This window comes from Corvus hawaiiensis, chromosome 5, assembly GCF_020740725.1.
Source record: "Corvus hawaiiensis isolate bCorHaw1 chromosome 5, bCorHaw1.pri.cur, whole genome shotgun sequence".
NCBI classification, from domain to species: domain Eukaryota; kingdom Metazoa; phylum Chordata; class Aves; order Passeriformes; family Corvidae; genus Corvus; species Corvus hawaiiensis.
In genome coordinates this window covers 34,499,391-34,526,590 of record NC_063217.1, presented here as the reverse complement: position 1 = coordinate 34,526,590, position 27,200 = coordinate 34,499,391, and the positions used below count along the sequence as shown (strand labels likewise).

General features: G+C 36.7%; 1 protein-coding gene across 25 annotated transcripts in view; it reads left to right on the top strand.

Moving 5' to 3' along the window:
* TENM3 (teneurin transmembrane protein 3) overlaps window positions 1-27,200 on the top strand; it is a 1,328,112-nt gene that overhangs the window by 1,009,577 nt on the left and 291,335 nt on the right. For 22 of the 25 annotated variants that reach the window (XM_048302939.1, XM_048302936.1, XM_048302938.1 and 19 more), the window contains one exon: window positions 12,083-12,361. The exons of the other annotated variants lie outside the window; for them this stretch is intronic. In XM_048302939.1, coding sequence (XP_048158896.1) covers window positions 12,083-12,361 — 279 coding nt within the window. The remainder of the gene's footprint in view (window positions 1-12,082; window positions 12,362-27,200) is intronic. 25 annotated transcript variants of the gene reach the window in all.

Below are 27,200 nucleotides of genomic sequence, written 5' to 3'. Positions count from 1 at the left end.
TTGCCCAGCTGGCAATGCTGTGCCTGATGCAGGACACAGTTGGCCCTCCTGGCTCCAGGGCACTGCTGACTCACATTTAAAATGTCAATATATTTTTTATGCTTGATATTTTAAGGTAGATCCCTGGGAAGCTTTCCGCTAGTGAATCAGGACTTTCCCATCTCTTCTTCCTGAGTTGTTTCAGTACACGTTTTTGTGCTTCCTTTTTCCCAAAATCCAGTGGTAGGAATTCAGAAAGGAATACTGCTGTTGGAGATAGGTGTGCTTTATTTAGTGCTAACTTAATTCCATGAGATCTTTTCTTGTCGAGAGGAGATTCTCCAATTGTCTGTTCCAGTCTCATGATATTTTTCCTCATGAGCTGAATTTCCGTTGCTTGAGATTAATTACATAAATAGAAATATGAGCCCAAAAATACATATGTTTGTCATTATAATTCTCAAAACAGCATTTAAAACATATTGTAAAGTATTTGAACATGAAATTATTATGTAACTGGGGACTATCTTGTTACTTTTGAAACCAAACTGACAAGACTAGAAGAGCAAGTAAGCTTTTTTAGGAAATTGGAACTACATCTAGGCAACATGCTTTCAGTTAGCATCCATCTGAGATAAGACCTAGTGCAGTCTCCTCTTTTTCTCAAGCTCCTTCACCTGTTGCAAAACTGGTTTTGTTTTAAAAATTTTAGATGATGAATATTTAGCCACTATTTTTAGAACTTTTAAATTAGTTATTTATTTTCTCTTTGTTTATAAACCTCCCAGGAGAGTAATGTAAGTGGAGGCCATGAGCTTTTTTTTCTTAAAAGTAGTTTTAAGAGAGATACTCAATTTTGTATTACATCTTTGAGAAGATACCTAATCTCATGTTTGACAATGGCTGAAGCTCCATGAAAGACTATTTACTTTAAAGGTGTGATGATATGACAGTCACTTGTTTATGTGTTAGGGAAGAAGATGGCACGTGTTTTCTTATACTTTGAAGTATCCAGCTATATAGAGCAGCCTGATTTAAATGTGCTTCTCTAATTGAATTCAGCAACCTAAGTTCTTGAAAATTCGACAGGGGCCATTGGTGAGGGGTTGTAACCAGATGATTTTTAAGGTCCCTTCCAACCCAAACCATCCTGTGACTGATTCTATGACTGTGTATTGCATTATGCCCAACTCTCTTGCTCAATTCAGGATTAAAGCCAACAGTACGAAGCTGAATTTCTCTGTTGTACAGAGAAATGTTCCTGTGCTTAGAAAATTTATATCACTTCCTGTGTGAAGTGATATTAAGTATACAGGAGACTGCTATGCAAAAATATCTGAAAGTGTGGCATGACTATGGTGTGGAAGGATGGTAGTGTGGATACAAAAATGCTGCTAGCAAGGATTTTCTTGCTATTTTCTAAGTCTGTGAGAGACTTTTCTCTCTCACAGAAGAGGTAGCAGAGTTATGTAAGCAATGAAACACCTGCAGCCTTGAGAAGTCTTGTTTATAGTATAGTAGAAAAATATTTTGACAATGGATGTTTTAGGATTTTAGCCAATCACCCCCAAGGGGTGGCTGATCTTTGTCCAATCAGACTATGAAGAAAAAAGTCTATAAAAGAGTTTGTAAAAGAACTAAATAAATTAATCTTGCTGCACAATTCCTGTCTGCTGGATCTTCTCTCCTCCTCCCTATGGCTGTGGGACACGGTAATATACCCTAGGGCATATTTTTTTTAATATGGTAGAAATACAGAAAGTAAGCAGTATTTTTAAAATTGCATTTGGAAAAAAAATTGAAGTAATATTTTAACAATATTGATATAATTTAAAAGAGATAATGAATCAAACCTGGACACAAAAGAATTGAAAAACTTCATAGTAGTTTAATAAAAAAAATGCAGATATGCAAAAACTCTGTTTTATTTACCATTGGATATATCTTAAAGGGAAGAGAGGAATATTAAATACCTCTCAAGTAGTCATTGTTCCATTTCAAAGAATTTTGTAATTGCAGAACAGCGTAGTGGTCCTACAGAGAGATCCATGTATCATGTCAGTGAGATTTTGCACAGGAACAAAGGCTGACCACAAGCACGGGTGGCAGAATGCAGTGCAGGTTTGTGCGTGTTCATCTTTTCTTACAAAATAGTCACAGCACTGTTTGCAAATTGTGTAAATTGAAAAATAGTAGGACACCTTTTTATATTAGAAGACCCAAGGAGGTAGTGCAGGTTTTGTTAGATTTTTACTTTTTTGAAGTGTGAGTCAAATATAATTTAGACTGAAGGTAAAGATATTTGGTCTTTTTAGATGGCAGTGAGAACAACTTCATTGTGTTTATCAATCAGAACAGTTCACTGTCAGCCAAGTCTCAAGATCAATTTATTTTCATTCTGTTCCTTTCAGTTTTGCAGGAGAAATTATTCCTATGCACAATTTTGTACCTTTACTCTTCTGGAATACTTAAGTACCTAAATTAGATTAAATGTCCTAATAACTCCTTGAGGTGCTAGAAGAGAAGTTGGATGTACCAAATAAATAAATAAAAAGAATCCTTTTCCTTCACAGTATGCTGGATGGCTCATACCAGGGTGCTAAAAAATAATGCCATGTGCAGTATGTTAGTGTGTGAATATATCGCAGCTATTGTTCAGGTGCTATTCCCATGAAAATTAGATTTAGGTGCTAGAAAAATATCACCATTCAGCAAAAAAGGGACCTGAAACAGTGATATATATGCTTTGACAATTTTATTTTATTATATAAGATATTAAACACTGTCAAGGATACATTTTTAAGACCTTAGGAACCAGTACCTTAATTGCAACTACTGTCCTAATGTAATATGACTCCAAAGTCTATTGCTTTAAATACTAGCTGCCCAAAATGAGTTATTTGGATAGCAAAATGTTTAATCTTTTTAGTCACTATAAATGTCAGCTGTAGGATGAAAGGATTTAAGTGGTCATGTTTTTAAACCTAAAGCTTACGTACTTTTACCTGTCCAAAGCAGTGGAAGGATAGATACCTAAGAACGTTTTTGACTTTCCTCTACCTGGGCTTTATTGATGAGCTCTATTTTACCTATTGAGTAGACAAGTGCTTCTCAATAGAACTGAATCAGCTTGCTTTGCAGGGTTTTTATATGAAGATATGAAATAATTAATTAATGACTTTGTGATCTCCCAATGAGCAAATTAATTACCATTCAGTGACATGGCAAGCGCTGTCTCTCAAAATACAAGGCAGATATTAGAATCAGTGTTTTATATTTCCTGGCTGTAGTGCAAGATGTGTCCTGATTGTCATCATGACAGATCCTTTTTTGTTATGCCAAAACATGGCCACCTGCAGTGTCCGCCTGATTTCAGTGTAAGCAGCGTACAGTGCCAGTGTGTTCCGGATGATTTTGTGGCCTTGAGCTATGCACATAACCTTCTGCCAGAGGTGTTCTTTTCTTTTTTACCTTGTGTAATACAAGAATAATAATACCTACCTACCTCACAGGCATTTTGGGAAGATTAATTAGTTTATGTTTGCAAAATGCTTTGAAGATGAAAAGTACTGTAAGTGCTAAGTAGTATTATAATCTCTCATTGCTATACTAGTAACTTCTTAAAGCAACAATAAGAAGTTAATTGGTTTTCAGGTTCCAGGTGATAAGGATCTGTTGACTTTTAAAGTTATTCTATTAGCTGCAAAGTGGCACGAAGAAAAACATTTCACTTTTATTTGATTGGGAGTATATTTAGCTCACAGTCAGTGATATGCACACGTGCTCTAAGGTATTCATCTAGGTGAAATTGGCCTCTTGTGGGTCGTGGCCTGTAGATGAGCTACAGATCTAGAGACAAAGGGTAATTGTGATTCTCCAGGGAGAAATCAGCCTTGGTTATATTGGCAGTAGACTGCTTGTTCAGGCAGTTCTACACAGCCTCTACAAGTCCATAGAGTAGAAACCTTGTCTTCAACAAGTCCAGTTGCAAAACAGGAGAGTTAAGTTCTTGATCATAATGATTAAGCATTTATAAGATGACCAAGAGGCCTTCACAAGGATTTTCAACCTTATGGAAAGGAAGATACTTTAGAGGGTCTGTAACTGCTCTTACATCTTTCCGTAGCTCATATACTGAGATCTATGTGCTGCTTCTGTCTGTAATAAAAACTGAACAGTGGACTGGGGAGATGAATGGATCCCATGGATGGCTATGAAAGATGACTTCAGTATGTTAACATCTACGGAGAGGATAAAGCTAGAAAAGTGTGCAGTGAGAGATGGGGTGAGGGGAGGAATGAAAGAGGCTGAAGAGTCCTGTCTGTCTTGTCTGTTGATTTAGTGCTTAGGGCTGAGAGCCAGGGCTGGAGGCCAAGCTGTGAGTGATTGCTTATTCCATCACTGGCAAATAAATGCATAAAGTGAAGCAGAGATGTAAAATGGGAGTAATTTCTCAGAAAGTTCCTTGATGCTTTCTGAAATTAGTTTGCAAAGGGTGAACTTATGGGCTTGAGAGCCAGTACTCAGTGTTACTGAGCTTATTAAAGCCAAAAGAGGAAATGGTAGAGCCAAGGGAACACATTTGCTTCAGGCTTTGTTTTTCTGCCTTTTTTTTTTTGTAGTGCCATAAATACTTGTGAGTGGTAAATCTTTTCGTGTCTTCCGCATAATGGACGTTTTGCTAGAACTTCTAAATTAAAGCATTGCTACACTACATTTATTATGGGGTTTACAGAGTGGAAAGCCTTTTGGGGGATCGTGATGGGCAGTGTGAGTGATAGAGGGAATAAGAGGTTTTCATTTCTGCAGAATTTTTTGGGTCCATGTTCTGTGTTGATGCTTGCGTGTAGCTACAGTGATGGTCTGAGCACCTCATTCTGTCCATGCATTGAGGAGTCAATTCCCATACACATGGAATACTTCCGTACGAAGTTCCACAACCTGAAATGTATAAACAGCTTGGAATAGGCGCGTTGGGTTTTTATTTTGTACCAGTTCATAGCCTGTAGAACTAATCAAATTTTCTACTATGCTGAGAGACATATCCCTCTGGGTCCATCTGCTCACTTTCCCTCATGGGAAGGCATAAATAATAATAGAGTTTTCTCACCTCCTTTTATGGAGGAATAGCCGTAAACCTGAGCTCCAATTTGCGTGCATGTCTTCATTCTGCCTCCTTCCTCTTCACCTTCCTTCCCCATTTCAAGCTGTATGTCATGTCTTTAGCACTGTACTGACTTTAATGTGGCAGTTCAGATCTGTCTTCGTAGGCTTTTTGCAGACTGGATATCAATCATCTCAACATTGCTTACCCTTGGGTCATATTTTCTTCACATCTATCAAATTTAGGCTTTTTGTAATTCTTATTTTGTAATAAATGGGTGCTCGAACGTTGATGTTTTGGTCCCAGGATCCAATGATTAAGGCAGAGGCCTAAAATGTCTATACTGTCATTCTGCTCATGATCAAGACATTGTGTTCTTTGCTATTCACAGAGATGTATGTCTTTTCTAAATCCACAAATCCTTTTTTTTACCTGTCTTGAAGCCCATGATTGGGACATCTGTGCTGGTTTCTCTTAATTTAGTTTATATTTTATATAATCATAGTCATAAAATGATTTTAATATAAAATCCCCAAAATTGGAACCATAATGTTTAAATTATTAATTCATTTACTGGAGCACGTTTGCTTCACAGCTTTGAATTGTGCAATTGTGAAATTATCTTCAGCTGGCTTTAATCTTTCTCTGTGGTAACTTCAGAAGGGCTTGATAAACAGCCCTTTATCCTTATAATGGTTTAAGAAGTGCTGCTTATATTTTAGTCTCAGGATTAGGACTGTAGATCCCCTGCCATCTCAAGCCTAACAGGGAATAAAATTATGAGTTTCTCATAAAGTACAGGAGAGACTGCATGTTTGAACCATAATGTGGAAGACCAGTGACAAGAAGATGACTGTTTCATTCACATAAATTCTTCCCTATATCTGAAAACAAAAACTTTCCTAAGCTATCTTTTCCATCAGTCTCCTTGTGATTCTATAGTAATAAAAATGCATATCAAGTTTGAAAGACTTTATTTCTCACAAATATGCAAATATATATGTGTGATTCTTTTACTTTTTGTTCCAAAGAATTAACTTGGGTTTTGAGTCTTGCATAAAGATCTTCTATCAAGAGTAGCACAATAAGTAGAGCTCAGAGAACTCGCAGTATTTGGCACTAACCTTTGTCAGAAGTCATGAAGCCCATGACTTACGTCCCCACATGCTTTTAAAAGTCCATAAGGAATGTGAGAACTGTTTGATTAATGTTTGCTGAGAATAACGAGCATTTGAAAATTATATGCACACTTGATGAAATTTAATATATTTCGATGCTCTTTGTTATTATGTAGTTTACTGGATATATTAGAGAAGCAACTGTCTTTCATATGAACCTTACAACTCTTCTCTAAATCAGATAATGACAAGAAAAGGAGGTTAAGATAGAAAAGTGAATAGAGCGGAAAGGTCAAGAAAAAGAGATTAAAAGGTGACAAGGAAGATGGTTGTGATGAGTGAAAAGAAAAACACAGGAATTAAAAACAGGAGGAAAATGTGATACAGTAGATTAGGATGGTTTAAATTTCACATAATTTTCACGAAAGCAAAAGAGAAAATCAGGCTGAAGTAATAACAACAAAACACTACACCAAATCAGAAAGAAAATGTTAACATAGGCAAAGCTCATTACTTGTCAGTTTTCACTGTAATTTCTCGCATCCTAGCGAACAGAAATCTGCACGTACAGCTTTGAAAATTCCATTTTACTAAATATATTGTGAAGTTTGTGTGACAGAATGGATGTATCACATCTATTAGTCATTCTCTCTTTTGTGTAATTGCATTCTATCCACCTAGCATTCTGATTTCTGGAGACAGTGTTTGTACACTTCTTGTCAGAGTTTTCTAGAGCATCCAAGGTATCTGTTTTGCTATTTTTAAAAAAATCTTTACCCTTTCATTTTCAGCAAATTTATTGTACATTTATTTCCATGTTTTTCCTCTCAAGATCTTTCTTTACAAAGGACCTGATTGTAAGTTTGAGCTCCGCACAAAAAGCTTCCATAGGAAAAATGTATCCTCTATATAGCGTCTAAGTATGAAATAAAAAGGAAGTAAGTACTTGCTATCAGAGTAGCAGAAAACAGTATGGTCCTTGCAGGAACACTTTGATACCAGTGCTGCTTATACAAAAGCCAATATAATAAATGTTCTGTTATTGAGGATGTATCTGTATGCAGTAATCTGCAGACAGAAAATAAAAACTAGGGTAAGAGCTTTTTCCTCATTTGCTTTCTAAATAAATGAAACTACTTTTAATTAAAAAAAAAAAAACATAGGATTAAGTAGCAAGTCAAGGAAACGTAAGGGAGAAGATTGGTTCTCCTAAGGACTGTGTTCATTGTTTTGCATCTGTACATCTTTAGTTGTTTCATAGTTTCGCTAAGTTTGGTATAAGTATTTTTGTCATGCGTTATCACATAGTGATTATAGGGAAAATGTGCTTGCTCTTTGAACTCCACAAATGTGTTCTAGGCAGCTAGAAGAAGGTAAAATACAAACGAGGAATAGGTTAGAAAGGGGACTGACAAGTAATGAAGGATGCAGAGACACCAGATATGGCATGAAACATTATCAAGAGCCAAACTGAACAGAATTTTTAGTATGAACTTGGATATGTTTAGGACCTCTGTCTTTTTGGTACCGTGTCCGTCCTGTTAGGACAAAACCAAAGTCAGCAAAGGCAGTCACACTATAATTCATCTGATTTAAAAGCTAGGGGAGCTGGGTGTATTTTTATGCTAACTAGGCAGGTGCTTTGGAGGCCTTTCAGATTTTTTTTTTCTATAGTCTATTGTTGCTGAAACCTGACTTGTCAATTTATCAGTGGTTAATGAATAGTAAGGACAGTGCTGATGACTGGAGATGCTGACAAATTTTCTTTTTGGAAACTTTTGTTCGTTCCTTCTGTTTGATTCTTTCACCTTTTCATGGTTTTTAAGATAATATCTTTGTGTTTATATTTAGTATAGATCCAACTTAAAGCAGACACTGACAACTGAAGAACCATGGGACCTTTTCTTTTGTTTAGTAGTACTCTTCAGAAACCCATTTCCACAGATAACAGTTCCAACTTGAAGCTTAACTTATTATGGAGGTCATTGAAGGACTTCCCCAAATTAGGCCAGGGAAACAAACATAGCACAAGTGCAGTAAGTCTCCATTTAATTCCAGTTTTTAACTTACAGCTTTATAAATAACTACACCAATTTCTGTGTACATCAAACTTTCTTATAGCAGTATTTGATTAAACTTAAAAAAAAGCACATTTCTAGACAATGTAACCTGCATGATTCTGGCACATTATCTTTTAAGAATAATAATTCTGCTATAGACATATATGTATTGAAAGTATGTTGGTGTCCATTTTTGTATAACTGATGTAGTTAAGGAGCTGCACCAATCCTGCATGGATTATTGCTTACAGAGAAAGTTGCAACATAACATGTAGGCATGTATGGTCACTGTTGGCAAATGCTGTGTTTTTAGCAGTGATTGCTGCATGAGCTTTTGAAAGTTATTTTAGAGTTATTAATTAATTAGTTTTGCTCTTGTCTCCACAAACAGAGGGTGTTAGCAGTCCTTACAATACCTATAAATTGATATTCCTAGCCAGCAGAAATACAGCATGTAATAGTTGAGAGGTAGTAAACGGCATTATTGACAGTTTTTAAAACTTCACTTCATGACATATCATCCCAAATAGTCCAAAACCCCCAAAGATATTTCCAGAACAAGTGTCCTTGAAATGTTGTGTCTCATTTTTTTCTACTTTTCACTTCATACGTTTTTGAAAGGAAAGAAAAAAAACCAACGAAGCATTATGCTGCCTATCTGTTTATTCTGTATCTCCATTTTCTTCTCAGGAATTGGTTCATTACAGTGGCCAAGCTGCTTTTAAGTCTTCATGAACTCTTGAGACACTTAGTGTCAGTGGGAGAAATTCCAAATGGTAAAGTGCAAGAAACCAATGAGTAAATCACTCACATGCAAGTCATTCTGGAAAGATAAATTAGAAACTCTGTGAACACAAGAAGAACATCCTCAGTTCATGCTCTTTTTTCTCACTGATCTCCTACAACCTCCTTTTCAGCTTTTAATTTGATTTCATAGTGTTGTTCACTATCAGGTAAAAGCTCCCATCTAGTCTGCTACCCTCTAGGTCTGCATCCCAGCTGTATTCAGCTTCCCCTGGATCCTGGAAGATTTCCTGTTTTTATTGTTCAGAAACCTTAAGATGATGTAACATTTTTCTATCACATATGTATGATTTCCTTTGGGATTTGAATTTTTAAATTTCTACACAAATAAACATTTTATTTTTCCATGTCAACATTTCAGTTTGGGTTTTGTGGGTTGTTTGGGGTTTGTTTTGTTTTGTTTTTTCATTTGTGTAGGCAACTTACATGGACTACAATCCTCTTAGTCAAGCTCTTAGGAAGGCTTTAGGTCAGAAGATTATGTAGCCTGATGATTCTAAAGCTGTTACAACATTTCTGGGCTATGATGTAAAACTTCTCAGTACAGTGAAAAGCTCTAATACATTGAATGGAATAAGGGAGCAATATTCAAACCTGCCCCCCATTCCTGTTTTGGTTGCACAATGCCATTTTGTGGGGTTTTTACCATTCACAAGAGGGGGGAAAAAGAAGATGATATTTTACATGAAGGTAGGCTGTTGTAAACTTCAACTAAAAAAATCAATTTACTGATGGTAGGTGGTATGTTATGCCTGAGACCAAGTCCCCTGGGAAGCTCATGGAAGATGTTCTGGAATGCCTCAGGTAGTTTCTCTCAAGTGCTTATGACGAAGAAAGAAGTGTGTATGTAACAGTCTTTTCAAATTGCCGTGCCTGCACAGATGGGTCTGAGTGCAAAGGGTGTTTTTGCAGTGGGGGGAGCACAGGGTTGTGTGGAGCAGGGTTGCTGGAGGAGCTGCAGGGTGTGATGCTCTCCCACTGCTGAGCTGGTCTGATTGTGGCTCAGGAGGCAGCAGCTGTGTGTCTGCATCCTTCCTCACCTTCACATCTCAGCAGCAAGAGGTTGTGGGGACCATAGGTATAACACCTTGTAGCATTGAAGTCAACAGCAGTTTTGTTACTGACTCCAATAACCTTGTATTTGGTCATAATACCTCTTTCCTTTCCATTTTGCTTCTCAAAACTCTCTTTTTAGAATAAATAAGATGCTGCATGTGCAACTGTGTATACACCTTAACTACTCCATGTGTGTGTAGAGACACCTGTACACATACACATGTGCACAGAGGCTTCGTCTGTATCTGGCTTTAGGCAACTGTTTGAAAATGTAGATTCACATACTAATGTACCAAAGGCATAAACCAGTGTTCTAAACTGTCACCCTTAGCATATATCTACAAAAATGTAAAATAATTAAGTATTGTAGACACTTTACCGCTTTCAGCTCTGACCCTATTACCACTGGGCGGTTTGTTTGGCCTGTTTCCTTCGCTGATTACTTTCAGCTCTCATAAAACCTGGATATTCATGTGGCATGACAGCTTTAAAACGACAAGATACTATCAGTGTGTGCATGGTAATCCCCTTTCTTATACCCTTGACACTGTTCAGACATAGGCATAGATATGCTTACTCCTTTGTATTTACCTCCCCAGCTATATTTTCATTCAAATGTCTATTCACAGCCACATAATAAGTAGTTTGATTTGTACCTAATTGTAGTAACTGATTTTCATTATTTATGAAAGTCATTGTCAGAATTCATTTATGGTTCTGACTGTGAAGAAACTTGTAGGAACAGCTTCAGGTGACTGCAGCAATAAAATAATTAACCAGCTACTTTAAAAAAGTTGATGACCAGTGCATTAACTCTTAATATTTCAGGAATTATTTGCACTTCTGTGTTCATACTTCTGCAATTCTATTACTTTTTTGTGCATAGAATTCTGTTCTTGACATATTATAAGCTTTAATTATCTTGCTAGTGTGTTTTTATGTTAAATGACTAATTATGGAGAAATTAGGATGCCTGTCAGATTCAAAAATTGAGTGTGTGTCCTAATTTGTTCTCAGAGCTATGAAATAATTGTGGGCTAGGGTGGAAAAGTATTATGGATATAGGTATGCAAAGGAGCTTGCCAAGTGTCTATATATCATAAAATGCCTTAAATCTACAGACATAAAAGTAGGATGAAGACACAGCCATTAAAAAGGCAGTCATTTTTGAGTATCGCATAATTTAGACACTCTAAGTTATTGAAGTGTCATGAGTTTATTGCACCTAATTTATTAATACAATCATTTGGGATTCACTTATGTCTCTTGCTCTGCCCCAAAACAGGCTAAAAGTCTGTTAAAATGCACAGACTCTCCTTCAGCAGTGAAAGTGTAAAATGCTCCTCAAAATGCAGTGACATGAAAAATAACAATTTTACTGTAGTACTTGCAGGTAACAGGTGGCCATGTTTCTGATTCTTTGTATTTATGTATTAAAATAAGGCAGAGAAAGGAAATAAAAACCAGGTGAGCTTTGTTCCTGTTTAGCTTTCCTATTGCCACATTAGGTGACATTTTTATGGGGAAAAATAGCCTCTTGCTTTGACCTCTAATGAGGACAAACAAAAAACCCTCCCCAAAACCAACCAACCAACCAAAAATCCTGACAAATATATTGTTTTTATGCTTTGAAAAATATTTTTTTTTTTTTAAATGAAAAGTTTAAAATTTATTTTTAATCCTTTCATGTACTGAATTGGCTTTTCTTTGTTAGCAGGTTCTGTTTTGTTTATTTGCTACCCAGGTTCTCTTTTGATGTGTTAAAGCAGTTGACAAAATAGTGCTGAGGAGAGCTGGAGACAAAAGAATCCACTTGATTGTAATACAGGTGGAATTTTGACAAAACACCTTATGTGGTATCTGAGACAATTATACACATGAAGAGTTTTTACTTTTAACTTCTTTAAAATAAAATAATTAAAAACTTCTCACCTTTTGTTATCTTTTTTTCCCCTAATCAGGACAGAATTTTACCCTAAGGCAGTTAGGAGTTTGTGAACCAGCAGCTCGTCGAGGACTGGCATTTTGTGCGGAAATGGGGCTCCCCCACAGAGGTTACTCTATCAGTGCAGGGTCAGATGCTGATACTGAAAATGAAGGAGTGATGTCTCCAGAGCATGCCATGAGACTTTGGGGCAGGGGGGTCAAATCAGGGCGCAGTTCCTGTCTGTCGAGCCGTTCCAACTCAGCCCTCACTCTGACTGATACCGAACATGAAAACAAGTCCGACAGTGAAAATGGTAAGTTCTTATGCATATGCCCATATATAAATTAATGTTTATTTGCTGTTTTGGCTGACACTCAGTAATTTTAAATCATTAAAGGAATGGCCTTGAATTATTTACCTTCTTTCTTTTTCTTTTTCCCTCTCCCCAGAAAAGTCAATATTCAGTATCAGTCCTAACTAATGCAGCCTTTGGATGTGGTGCTTTGGTTGTAATTTTGGAGCAGTTTAATCGCAAAAAAAAATTAGTTCTGTATTATCGCTAGCCATATCACCTGTTACCCTCTGGAGAACAGCTAGGTAGTGATAAAGTTGTTCCCCAGACTAGCTAGAATTCAGAAGTTTCATTGTAAACTGTTCTTCAACACATCTTAGAGAAGTTGCAGAGTCTTAGAATGGATGAATGAACTCAAAGAATAGCTTATTAAGAGGGCTCATGTGATTGAAAAAGAAATTTGATTGTGCTTTAAACTTCTTAGCTGATGAGAGCAATTGGAATTGTGGTGAAGAGGGACATGTGGCCTTTGATGTGCCTGGGGGACTGGATTACTGTGCAATTAAAATCTGCAACAAAAATCTTAACAGCAGCTTTGTAGGATGTGGGGTATGACCATTGTATATTAAGTCTTAGAGTTTAAATGAAAATAGGTTAATACAATTGAATGATTAATTTTTAAAGCTTTTCAAAATTTTTTACCTCCTCTTGAGGTTATGAACAGAATCTAATGTGGTGTTAAATGCTAACTGTACCAGTCTTAACTTTTTATTTGCAGAAGATTTTCAGCTTTGCTAGAATTAATACAATTGTTCTATTAACTTCATGACTTTCTATGTGGAAAATTCAAAAGAGGAATAAAGAAAAATGAGTAACAATGAAAATTAGTGATGGCTATTGCCTGCATGTCTACATGTCATTTTATTAATTTATTAAACCTGTCCGCTCGGCTGTACAAAAATTAGAGCAATTTTATTGCTGTCCTCCGGCAATGACTGTAACACGTGGTGGGAAACAGCTATGTAGGTATGTATGCATGGTAATCCTTAAAAAATGAGTGCACTTTTATTTTAAACTACAAGCAATAAAGCTTAGTCCTTCCTATTTATTATTTTAACTTCAGTTTGAGAAAACAAACCCAAAGCTATAATTTATTGTTATTTGTACTTGTTTTTCTTCTGGTGGCTGTTTCTACCAGAAGATGCCTGTGCAAAACCACTGTCTCAAATGGGACCGTCCTTTTGTGTTGGACTTAATGCTACATGGTACCTGAGCAGACAGCTCTCAGTGCTTACAGGTGTCTTGTGTCATGCTTGGAAAATTTGTTTTGAGTCAGAGGCACATTCTGAAAGAAGACAGAAGTACTTGCCTACCACCTTTTGGCAGTGGAGTTTCTGTGAGATAATGCTTGATATTTCAGCTGCAGAGCAGTCTAGAATAAGTTGTTGAGCAGTCCCGTGATTTTGCAAGGTCTATGGTGAAACAAATTCTCTTGACCCTTTTGTAAAACCTTTGGTTATTGATCTTGAAAATACATATTTATATATACATGCGTGCACACACACGCACACGATCTGTAGAAAGTCGTATCTTTACATTACTGAAGAGGTGACTGCTTCAGAGGTACCATAGGTTTGGTGTACTTTTCAATGGGTTTTACATTTACAATTTTTTAAAAAAGAAATTATCTGATTAAAATATGCCAAAACTTCCTCCAATCATCTGAAAGTTAGAATGTTTTGTTTTTATGTGTGTGAGAAGACTGAATATGTTAAAAAATACATTATTCTGCAGTGGTTAAAATTATGCAAGGAATGTCTGGTGTTTGATACAACTTCAACGAAGAGTTTAGCCATTAAAAAGGATTACAGTTGATTTATTTGTTAATAGGGAGGCCAGCAGTCCAGCTTAAGAATGTACTGGGACTTCTGTGAAGCTAATGAAATTTTGATGGCTTGAGAGTTCCCTAGGGTTATGAAACATCTATAACTTGGACCATGTCATGGGTCGCCATTTCAGTGGAGATGTTAAAATGGTGAAAAGCTTAATCTTCTTTGGTATTTTTTCTCTGAATTTTTGTTTCCACTGAACGTGGAAGACTTGGCTGAGAAATTATTTTATACATATTGTTGGAACTCAGAAGATTTAATGCTCATAGTAGAATAGAAAATATAATTTAAAGCCAGGGAAACCGTATTGCCCTGGCAGGCGCAGGTGCTCTAATCAAAGGACTAAACTGCAGGTGAAAGTTTTGTTAATTTATGGCCTAAAGTTAGCAGCTGTGCCAGTCTGCTGTTAAAATCTGACAAATCTGTTAAGGCTTTGAAACCAAAGTGAGAGTTACAGCAAGTCCGCTGTATTGCATCCCCCTCTGCTGTGTGTGAAGGATTCCTGACTGAATTTTGATGGCATTGCTTTACAGGTAAATGCATTTCAATGCAGTGTGTTTACCTTTAAGGTAAAAAAGCTGCAACTGGTTATGATGAGCAAAACTCAACACCACCAGATCGTGCTTTCCTCACCTAAAGGCCTCAGTGTTTCAGTGATCCCAGCATTCACCCAGTAAAACTACTCACTGTTTAAATAGTCCTTTGCCATAATCTTGGACTTGTCAAGATGATGAGAACTTTGACTTATCCTACAGGTTTATGATCTCAGGATTAACAATTTGGTGAATGTACTTGGGGTTTTCTTTCTTGCTGATTAGACAGGAAGAGAAGCTCAGCATCAAAATAGCATTTCCTTTCCTTCCTTGTAATTGTTAGGTATTTGCTCTTCTGAAATAGTTGTGGATTGCATATCCCTCAGGAAGGCAGAACTTGCAATTCTGCTGCATAATTACAATAAGCAAGAAGAAATACTTTGTTGAAAATTCTTATCTTTTATTTGTCAAGGTCTTAATAGTACGTTTCTAAGATCCTAAAAAAGTGACTTAAATTTTTAAATAATCTTGGAAGATGTAGAAGTTTCTTTAAACAAATAACATTGCAAATTATCAAGTTGCAAAATTTAAAAAATGAGAACATACTGTGCCAGCAGATAATTTTTTTTTAAAGCAACAGAACATATGTCAAACATAGGGTTAATAGATGCATTCTCACATCAAAGGTTATTTTAGGATATTGCTCAGTAAATAATTCTGAAGAGAAATTATTTTCTTTGATTTCATTCAAGTTCCATGTATGACTCTTGGCATCATATTCTGAGAGATCTGTCATGTCAGCCTCCCTGAAGGAGGACCTGCATCTGTTATTCTGGGCAACCAACCAGTGTCACATACAGTATAATGTATCAGTTGGAGCACACTGAGCATGCACATGCTTTTTCAGGCTTTCTTCTCCATTCTCATTGCAAGTTATTTCATAAATGCTGCATCGAGAAATTTATGTTGGTAATTGTTCTAGGAGCTGTTGCTTTGAAATACAAGCAGCGGGTCTCTTACACGCTTGCCAGTAACTTTATGTTGCTAAGCTTTTCTAAGATTACTAAAGCTTGTCTTTTAAACTGGATAAATATTCCAGCAGAGTATGATCTACAAGTTGTAGTTGGACTTTAAATGGCCCATTTGCTTAAAAGGTCAATATATTTTTAAGGTATTTTAGAATACACTTATATATTTAAATTATTTTTTAAACCCATGAAACTGCAATCCCTGACTTAATGAGACATCAGAAGGTTAATAAGCAAAACATGAAAGGTAATTGAGCAAGTTATTCCAGAAGTGCAGCACCTTATTATTTATTTATTTGTCCATGTAAAATTATATAGCTGGTTTTGTGTGCGTTTTTTGTGTGCTGGCCTGAAAGGCTCTGGCAATGATTCTGATTGAAAAGTCACTCATTTAAGACTTGAGTCAAGTTCATGTCACCTTCTACCTGGGCACACAGAAAGTAGTTCTATTGGCACTAGAATGTGGGGATTTCTTTTTTTGTTTAGTGAAAGTTTTGCACTGATGGGTTTTTGTTAGAAAGCCAGAGATCAGGATGTAGCAAAATAAAAAGAATAAAGGGAGAGAGAGAGTCAAGTTCATGGCCTCAGGCAGTCATTCTGAATCGGTAAGTGGTTTGAAACTTGGACCAATTTTTCATGGATACAGAAAAGTAGGTATTGCTGGTAGAGTGTTTATTGCTGAGGGTTTGCTGTAAGGAGAAAATATCACTTTATCAGCTGTGTGGCTACCTACTTGCTTCCTCTCCAACTTCAGACAGTTTCTGAAGATAGCATTCTTGTGAACCTAATACTCTCTTGTCCTTCCAGAATGATGAATTTACTGGCATTCAGATCTCTGAAACCCAAGAAATACGTTGGTAAGGTACTTGTCAAGACATTTTAATCTGTTGTGTCTAACCCAGTTCATCTATAACATAATTGAACTCTGCATTAATAAATAATGCACATAATTCAGGAAGTAGTGTTACATGTTTTCACCTATTTAACATCTTTCTTTATGCTAAGGCACAAAACTTGATTTAAATGAACCCTATTGAATAGTAGCTAGCCAACTATTCCACCTGCTAGCCAAATGCTGAGCCTGCTGATCAAAACCAGCCACATAGCTGGTGAATTAATCCTCATCTTACTGCTATACCACCAATTACAATTTCCTCACTCTTTCCCACAGATTTCCATCTAGCAATTGTCTTCTTCTCATTAAGTATGCCAAAATGTCCTAAATCTTGCTTTGCTGCCAAAAAAATTCATGACCAGGAAATCAATCTGTTTTATTTTTGACAGAAGTCAGCTCTGAAATAATATTTAATATTTAACAAGCATACAAATTTTTCTTTGGTTACGGAGACATGGAACAGAAATCCATAAACAAAAGTAATTATCTGGTGTTCTGAAATATTATCAGTTTTCTATAGTTATACCAGTTTTCAGATTCCATTGTGATAGTAGTCCTGTGGATATATTTCAATTAATAATCTAATTGTTAATGCAACTGAAAATCATGTTCATAATTCCTTTGGCTAGTGGTAGCCAAAGAGGCAACAGTTGGGATGACCTTTTTGCAGTAACTTTGTGGGATCTACTGGGTTTCATGGATTTGAGTGTCACTGAACTTGCTGTTGAAGAAGGGCATGAGATTCCAAAGGACCATCTTAATTACGCTTTCATGATGGGAATTTGGTATAGACCATCAGGCCAGAGGATGAGGCTCTTTGTTAACACTTGGACAAATTTTCTGATGTGCAGGAACTATAGGTTTAGCAACAGCTGACAGCAATAAAATTAGAATTGTTTTTTCCTTGCAGATCCCAATCAAAGCAGAAAATTTCAGAGAATTCATTCTTGGCTCTTAAGCTTATAAATCTTTCTAATGTTAAGGAATGGTGAAAGAGGTGTTTAAAGACCAACTGTCATATTTCAGGGTTTCTCAAAATATCTGAATTTTAAGGAAAAAAACCAAAACATGCAGAAAAAGGAAGGAAGGTCAAATTTCTGAGGAGGAGCTTACAAAGATGCTTCAGGAGGACCCTGGGGAGGCGCAGGCATACGAATAAAATTGAGACACAATCAGTAAAAAAGTAGAGTTGTACGGAAACATGAATACTATGAAAAAGGAGAAGACGGAGTTGATTTATTACTTAGCAGTGAAAGAAGACTATTTTGCTGATATGTTTTCTTCTTGTTGGTTTTCAGCATTTGCTACCTGAGTAACTGATCACAGAGTTAATATTTATACTTTTAAATAAAGAATTAGAGGTTGCTTAGATAAATAAATTTTGTCCTGCATGTATAGAGTGTCTACAGCCCCTGGACTTTTTATGATTCATGAGTGAGAAATCATTGATGATGGATATGGTTTTGGAAGGTAAAAACAAACAGGACAACTTCAGAAGGGAAAAAGAGAAAGGAGGAGGAACCTTTCTAATAAGTTATGCAGGAAACACCCTAGGAAAAAAACTGTTTATGCTTTATAACAAGTGAGACATTCTACATCATCTTGTGCAACTGTTCTGGTGCTTAGCCAACTTCATTGTGAATTTTTTCCCCTAAACAGAGTTTCCCTTGCTGGAGTTGGGACCATTGCATTGGGTAGTGGAAGACCAAAGTTAGATTTCCACCTTTTGCCTTTCTGGCTCACTGAGCTTCTCCTCAATTTGTATGCTTCAGCACTCCAATCATCGTGGGCAGTCTTCACTGAATTCATTCCAATTTGTCAGTGTTATACTGGCAAGATGCAAACAGAGTATTGTCATCGAGATGTGGCCTTCAAATGCTGAATAAAAGGGACTAATCACTTCCCAGGGTATGCTGGCTCCATTCTTCTGAATGCAGCCCAGTATGTGGTTTGGCTTATTGTTGAAAGGGCTCACTGCTGAACTTGTCCACATTGGCTCCCCAGGTCCTTTACTACAAAGCTGCTTTCCAGTGGGCTCCCAGCTAGTACTGTTAGATGTGGTTACTCTGCCTTTGGAATTCATGAGGCTTTTTCGGCCAATTCTTAGAGCCTGTTGAGATCGCTTCAAAAGGCAATCCTGCCCTGCAGTGTGCTGATCAGTCTTTCCAGCTTGGTGTTATCCACAAACTTGCTAAGGGCACATTCCATCTTATTCATTCTCAAGATGTTAAATGTAGTACAGACATAAAACAACATCATCCCAACATTAGCTCCTGACGAATGCCATTACTGTTGAGCAACAGTTGCTCTTTGCACTAAAAAACACTAATCTTACAGCCCCTTCATACAACCAGTTTTCTACAAAATGTTCCTTGCATTTTGTAGAAAATGCAGCTCACCCATTCAGTCCATGTCTCTCCAGCTTGGCTAGCAGGATACTATGGGAAACTGCATTGGAAACCTTGCTGAAGTCACGGAAAGCAGTATCTGCTGCTTTCCCTTTGTCTGCTGTGACAATTAGCAGTCAGGCTGTTTAGTTATGATTTGCCTTTGGTAAATACATGTTAGCTGTTCTCATTCACTTTCTTTTCCTGGAGACCTATCCCAGCATATGAAGGATACTTCCAGCAATATTTGTTCCATCATCTTCCCTGGGAGCCTGGGATGAGGCTGACTGCCTCTGCTTCCTCATATATTCCTTGCCCATCTTGAAGATGACATGACCTTTATATTCTAGTCATCAGGAGCTTCCCCCCATTACCATTACATTCCAAGGAGTCAGACAGTGGCCTTCCAAAGACTTTGGATGGCTCTGCCAGCACCAGTGGATGCTGCAAGTCTGGACCCCTGAACTTGTGTATGTCCAGCTTGCAAAACGATGCTCAGCAGCCCATGTCTCCTCTGCAGTGCAAGGGCTTTTCAACCAGCACTGAGCTGTGGCTTCCCCATCCCTGATCCTGCATGTCTGGGAAACATTTCTGTTTCCTCCTGGGTAGGCGTCACCTCAAGGTCACACTGGTTATTGGGCAGTGGTGTTTGCTGTAGTATGTGGGGGTTTCTTCCACGAATGTATAATGTGTCTTTGTATACATATATACTGCTACTGAAATAATCCTGCTGCTGCATTCAGTGCAGTGCTAAGACAGGAGTGGTGTGTCTCCATGACTGCTTTGGGACTACACTCTGAGACAAATGCCAGCCAGTTGGAGGCCTAGAGAAAGGTTAACAAGCATGATCAGAAGTTTGAATTACATGACACTAGAAGAGACTGGGAGAGCTCAGCCTGCTGCACCCAGTGTGTTCTCTCTAGATACTGCTGCTGTTACAAAGGCCACAAATGGCAAATAGGACCAGAGGCAAGCGGTGCGAATAGCAAAAAGTACACGTTAGCTCAGCCAATGGCATTCCAAGAGTAACTCAGTGAAAGATTCCTGGGGACCGTGCGGATATTTAATCATCTGACGTATTTTCCAAAACAAGTTTTAAGTGCTGGTGTAGTTGCTGTCGGTCCTTGAGGAACAGGGTGCACAACAGAAATTCTTCGCTTCCTTTCTGGTTTTATTTTTTGTGAGTCAAGTGTCTTATTCAACCCAAAAATTAGTCAGCAAGGAAGCATGTTGAGAAAATTAAGGCTATAAAAATGTTGCTCTGCAATTTAATATTGAATTTTTATATTGGTTTTCTCTTCTAATTGGAAATGGTTAACTTTTCATAGACTTTTTTCTCCTCATTTTAGGTTTGGTATAAAAATATTGCTCTTCAGTTGCCCTAAGCAATAGGGGTTCTTCTGGATGTACTTGTGCAAGGATTTAAATGTGAGGTTGCTGTAAGAGTGCAGTATGCTTTGCACATCTGTGAACTGATGATCTTTGCTATTTTGATTTGGAATGGTTTTGATGTCCTTGAAAAATCATGGTGGTAGCAGTAAATTGTTTTAATTAATGAATTAGAGAGTAACGAATTTGCTGAATCAGGCTTATTGACGTAATTATTACTGGAATAAAAAGGAGGGAAAAAAAATCTGTCAAAGCTGTAAGATTATTTGGTTATCATTAGAAAGCAAGTTTCTCAGCTACTACTTTCCTAGTGTCCTGCATAGGTATGTTGATACCGGGGTAGAGGGTGTATATACATGCATATATTTATATATTGGTCAGCTAAAACCAAATGAATGGCAGAGATATAGTCTAAATAGTAGTTACTCAATATAAAAAGTAGGATTATTCATATTCAGTGGTTTTAAAGGTGTTTTTTAAGCTTAATCTAATTTAGATTTGAAATAAGATTTTAATTGCATTTCCTTGTCTAATTATGTCATATTGAGAAATAATCTAATAATTATTTCAACTTTAAAGTAAATATAAGCTGTGCAATTGTAAGAGTATCAATAACAATTACAGGTAACAGCCTTTGTATGCTGGTCAAATAACAGCTGGAGAAAATTTGTCAAGATGATTTTTTTTTTTACAAAATGCTGCAAAGACTTTTGGAATAGACAGTTCTTTAATTCTTATTAAAGCCATGTAAAACTTACTTTGATGTTTTTTGGATAAAGCTTTTTTTTCTCTGATTCAGATGAGAATTCAATGTAAAATTAAGTTTCAAGCCAGATTTGAAAATTAATTCCTTTTACAATTATTAATATGTGGATTGAACTGATCAGAACTTTTTTGGGTCTCTATAATATACTGCCTGATATGTTGGTAAAATTTAAGGGGTTTTTTCTTGATTTAAGGTAAGAAGAGGACGAAGTCTCAAATCTCAGGAAAAGAAATGCTTGTTAAGAAGCTGTGGGTTTCATTTTTATTCCACACTCTTCCTCTCATTCAGTATACCATTTTCTTCCTAAATTCTATCAGGTTTGTGTTCAGCTATCTATTGTTTTCATCTGTATGTTGTACAGAAGAAGAAATGTGGTTTTAGCTCACTGAAACCAGGAATAATAATTGTTGGGGGGATTTTTACTCCACCTTAGAAACCTTTCAGTGGAAAGGTCTTTGATACCTGCTGTGACCATTGTAGTTTAGTCCAGGTTTCTGTATAGTACATGGAAATTTGCGAAATTCTTCTCAATATCTTACTTCGGTTTTTGTTTCTTTTTTCTTTTTTTAGATTTTACAGTTATGAACTCACAGCATCAATTTAGGAAAGGTGAACAATGTAAATTAATTATAGATTAAATTATGAATATGCAAATATTTAGTAGGTGTGTATATCTCATATCTGCTGTAATAACATACATAATAGATAATAGTTTTCTTGGTTTGAAGATTCTGTGCAGCCGCTATGCCAGATCTGTACTGCTGCTGGCAAATCCCTCCCTGGGCTGCTGTGGCTGCTGACTTGGTACATCTGAGACGAAATGTGAGCAATTCCATCTCTAGTGCAGCAAATATTTCTATTCACAATAGAAAAAGAAGCTACTGACCTGGGAAGCCCTGGTTCTGGATTGTCAGGCCACAACAGAGTAAAGACCAACCACAGGCTGTTTTTCTAGTTGACTATTTAATGGTTGCTTTTTGTCCTCATGGTGAAATAGATTCATAAGTGTGTGTATATAGCCACATATATGCATACATAATCATCCTCACAATGCCTTTTCATTCAGGTTCTTGTCATACACATTGTCTTCTTATAGAGTAAACATACAGGGCTGAGGACCAGTTGTTTCTTCTTCAAATAACCTAGAAACTTTGAAGCATTTTCACAATGAATACATGTGCAGTTGTGAGCATGGGCAAGGGAAACTTATTCTGGTGTTACATATCTGCTGCTGAATTACTGTATGCTGGAGAGATTGATTTTCCTCCCTCACCCCCGGTCGCTGGGGTTTTATTAATGTAATATTTCTGTAAACTACTTTAAAGTTACAAATAAATTGCTTTGGATAAGTGCTGATGACTAATGCTATGGAGCCTCAGCCTGCACCTGTGGCAGACAGTCTAAAGAATTTGGGTTGTTTTGTTTGTCTACAAAACTTGACTTTCTTTTCACAGTGGTTTCACTGAACTGTATTGGTCACCTGTGCAGGTTGAAGAAAAATAGCAAAGGTGAGAAGTCTAAGATACTTTGAGGCAAAATTTAGTTCTTTGAGAAGGTTTCGTAATTGTCTTTTCTTCCTGCTGTTGAAGATGAATATTGAATTTATCAAGATAGTTTATAATCTTTGAAGTTCTTTTGAATATTCAAAGTTTACAAGATAACTGGGTCAAAATGACTTTGAAAGAAAATGGCCTTGGTTAAATAGATAGTATCCAGTCTCCTTCCATGTAGATTTAACTAGAATTGTTCAAGCTGCTAAGTTCTTCATTGCATGATTGCTGTATGCTCTAAAAGGAGATTTATTTAAAATTGCTTAAAAGCTGCACTCAGTGGGGAATTCTGCTGCTCGTTCCCTTAACTACTTTAGCTGCAGGGAACATATGACGTCTTTTTCATTAACTGTCTTTGCTGCTTGTTTGCTTTCAGTAGAGTTCTTGGAGATTGTTATATTGTTTTGTAAATTCAATATTGCTGGATCCTGGCTGCTTATGGCAATTGAGATGAGATTAGATGCTTTTGTTAACAGGCCCCAGACTTTAAATTTATAGGGACTAGGCACCATCTGTTCTCAATTAAAGGTCCTGAGCTCTGAAATTAATTCCTTCCATTGGTCCATTAGACTCAGTCTTTTGACCTGAAGTCATGATAAGGTTATATTAGCCTCTTGGGTCTTGGAAAAGTGAGGAGTTCACACAGGGGCAGTGCTGAATATTCCTTTTAGTCCTTGTATCAGTGTAGTTAGAGGACAGAAAGCAATAATTGTTTTTCCATTTTACAGGTAGAGTGAGATTTTTCTAAAAGCGCCCTGGAGATTTAGAGCTCACATCCTCACGAGTTGTAATAGGACTTGTGCTTCTAAATCACAGAAGTGCTATTGAAAATCTTTCCCAGAAAAATCAAATTAATATAGAGAATGTTGACTAAATTCACAGGAAGACTTGATATAGAAGTGGGCCGAGTGTAAAAGTCCATTGTTCCAGGCTTACATTTGCTTATTAGATTAGCTGTGTTGTGCTTCAGCTGTCTTTCATTGATTCCTTCTGCAGCTGCAAAAGGATGCGGGATCTTACCAGAAGTCCCTGCCCTAGAATTATTCAGCAAGTGCATTTGCTGAATTTATATCTGTCCTGTGGTGTGTAGAAGTTGCAGAGAAGCAATGGATGGATGGACAAATGGGTTCACATTTTTGTGGCTCTAACTCTCCCCTCTTTCGCATTTGCTTTCTATATTCTACTGAAAATTTAGGTTTTCTCTGTCAAAATACGGCAGGAGAATACTGTGGAGTGGAAAGAACCTGTAGCTATGAGATTCTTAGTTTCAAAGGAAAAGCTCCAAGGTATCAAATAGCTGTGCTGGTTGTTTAAATTTACTGGCAGTTCCTATACACATGAAAATGTATTTTAAAGGTTTCAGGATCTGGTAGTTCCTGAACAGACTTTGGTTTTATTTATACAGTGCTAGTAATCCTCTAGAATGCAATTTGTAAGAGTTTTTGAGACTGAAGGCTCTTTAGTGTCCTGTAAGTATTTCTGTCTTACCCCAAAATGGAAGTTAATAGAATGTTTTGGGATCTGCTGGCCAGTAGGCCATGAGTAGAAATCAGCAGAGAGAGTTCATGTGCCTGTTTTTATTCCTATGCAACAATCCCCATGACATAAAAAATGCAGCAGTGTTTGACTTCATACAGGGAGCAAACAAAGTCAAAGTGGCTGCCTTCTCGGTGGGAAAGGAATGACTTGTGGCTAACCCACCTAAGTGTTGCTTGCTGGCAACCTGTCAGCCAGAGGTTAAACCCAGGAATTCAGGTTTTTTATTACTTCTCAGTATTTTCCTTGAGTTCACCTAACTCCTTGTCCATAAATTTCTTATTCACTGGGCGGTGAGGATACTCCCAGTGCTGCAGAGGTTTATACTTTCAAGGCTGACTGTAGTGCCATTTCCTTGTGCCATCTTCATGCTGCCAAGGCAGTTTTATGTAGTTGTGTCATGCCTCTGTTGTTTTTTAGGTTGCCAGAAGATGGGTTGCTGAGCCCTGTAACTACTGGCAGAACAATACTGAAACACTTTTTCATGTCCACAGGGAAAAGCACTCTTCTTACTGTTCTAGCAGTTGCAATGCTTATTTCCAGCAAGGCCATATCTCAAGCAGACCACAACCTGTTGCCTTTAAAAGGTGGGTTTTACCACAATCTAGGTGTAGGCATGTAACAGCTTTTTAATTGGGTTCATAAACAGCTAGGTAAAAATAATTCTTTTGTCTGCTGCTGCAGTTAGGAGTTCATAAAGATTGGTTGCTTGAAAGTTAGGTATTTTTCAACATTACTTAAACTGGAATAATGTTGGAGTCCCCATGATACAAGACATTATTTGTCAAGTGTGGCTTAGATGGCTCTGTGACAAGTATATAGATTTCAAAATTCATTTTCAGTTGTTACAAATGCCCAGATCCATTTTTGAAAATATAAGTTAGAGTTCTTACCTTTTTCCCAAATGTAACATATCATATAAAACTATAATGGAACTTACCCAGAAAACACTGGTGTCCACTTTGCAAACATTAATAACATTCTCCTTATTCAGAGACTCATCTTTGCACTTCTGGGATTTAGGGAACACATTTAAACTACTATAACAATATTGAAAATATGGCAACAGAGTCTGAGTACTTTTAGTTAGCAATTTGCTTTAAAAAAAAGTTCATTTCTTATTTTCTTACAAATTCTTTGTTCTTTGCAGCATCAAATGCATTGATTTTTATAAAAAAAGTTAATCAGCTTACCTTCATTCAGAATGGATTTCTGTTCCTCTGATCAGCTTTACACAATTGAATTTTTCATCCTCTTTTCTGAGGTATTTCAATGTTATGAAAAAAGCATTAAAGAGAATTCTGATAAATTATTCCTTTAAAAAAGATCCTACTGCAGTGTACTTTCGTTGAAGCTGGAGAGTTAATTGAACTGAGAGATATCTCTTTTGTTTTCAATGATAAAGGTATCTATGCTTGGTAAATACAAGAGACGATGTCTCATGGGGAGCTGGTTCCCTACTGACTCTGGTTACCCCAGGATTTACAATATAAATTTGAAGTAACCATTTAGGTGATGTGGTAGTTTTGATTATTTGAAAATCCAGTTATCTTTGTGATTTTAAAGTAGAGTAAGTGCACTACAAAGTATGGGAAGAAATATTTTCCGGTCATATAAACAAATAACAAAAGGGCTTTTTTTTTTTTAATGTTTTTTATCATGCTGTCTGATTTTGCTTTTATGGAGCAATGGTGGTTCTTCCCAGAACCTGTAAAAAAGCCAGACAGTGTAATATGTTTTTATGCAAAATGTTTGATTATGCTGTTTTGTCTTAAGAAACAAACAAAAAATAAAAAAACCACAAAACAACAAAAAAAGCCCAATCCCTCCCCTCCCAAAAACCCACAACCTTTTTTTCCAGTATGTTTCTACTTTATTTTTCCTTGTTAAATCAAGCTGACCTAATCTTTTATGAGTTGTTTTTGCATCTGTATTACCTCAGGCTGTGCTCTCATCAGACTTTACAAGCTAAGTAGACTTGAGTTTCGGGTAGTCTGTGGAAATAATCAAAGAAAATGTACCATACTCCTGGATGTGATGATAATGGCCCATTATGTCCATTAAATTTAGTCCTGAATCGGTGCCGAGTATTCTGCTGCGAGTCCAAGTTAGACCCGTTAGACTCTGTGTGCTGATCACTTGTAATTACTAAAGCACAACTGTTAGCTCAGCTAAACTCTAGTTCTAGTGTCTTTCATTCTGCTTATCAATTTCTTCTGAACTTTACATGTGGGAAGCCTTCAAAGCATTTGCTTTGAAGTAAGAGACACTTCAATGCAATCTTGATTTGGTCACTAATTTGCTGTATCTGCATTTGCACTCTGCTTAATTTTTCTGGTTTTGTTTTCCTATTTATAAATGAGCATCATACTGTTTATTTTGTATCAAATTTACTAACTCTGCCTTTTTTAACTTCTTGAACTTAATAAGTTGAAACAGTTGGGAATATTTTTTGTATGTGTGTGTGTGTGTGCCTAAATAAATATATATAAAATCAAGATACATTTCCAGTAACTTTACAAAGGGCCTAACTTGTATAAATTTAGAAGTGTTTCTGAAATCTGCAGTTAATCTCTAAATTTTATGATTAAAAATACCAAGGTGGGTGCAAAAACCTAGCCAATTTCTGGTGATTTCAGATGAGATGCACAAATTACAAGCATTTTAAGATGCTTGTGTGTGCACATTCTGAATAAATGCAAATATTTTCCTATGTTCCTAAAGTGTTATGTCTATTGCTACTCCTAATTGCTGTTACTGGAAATGTGGTTTTTATCTGCTTGTACTGGAGTGAAAAAGCAGAGATTGTGTTTCTGCCCTTTCTCCTGTTACATGCCACCTCCCATTATAGCAAAGTACAGCTGAGCTGGTATTCTTGTACAGGCTT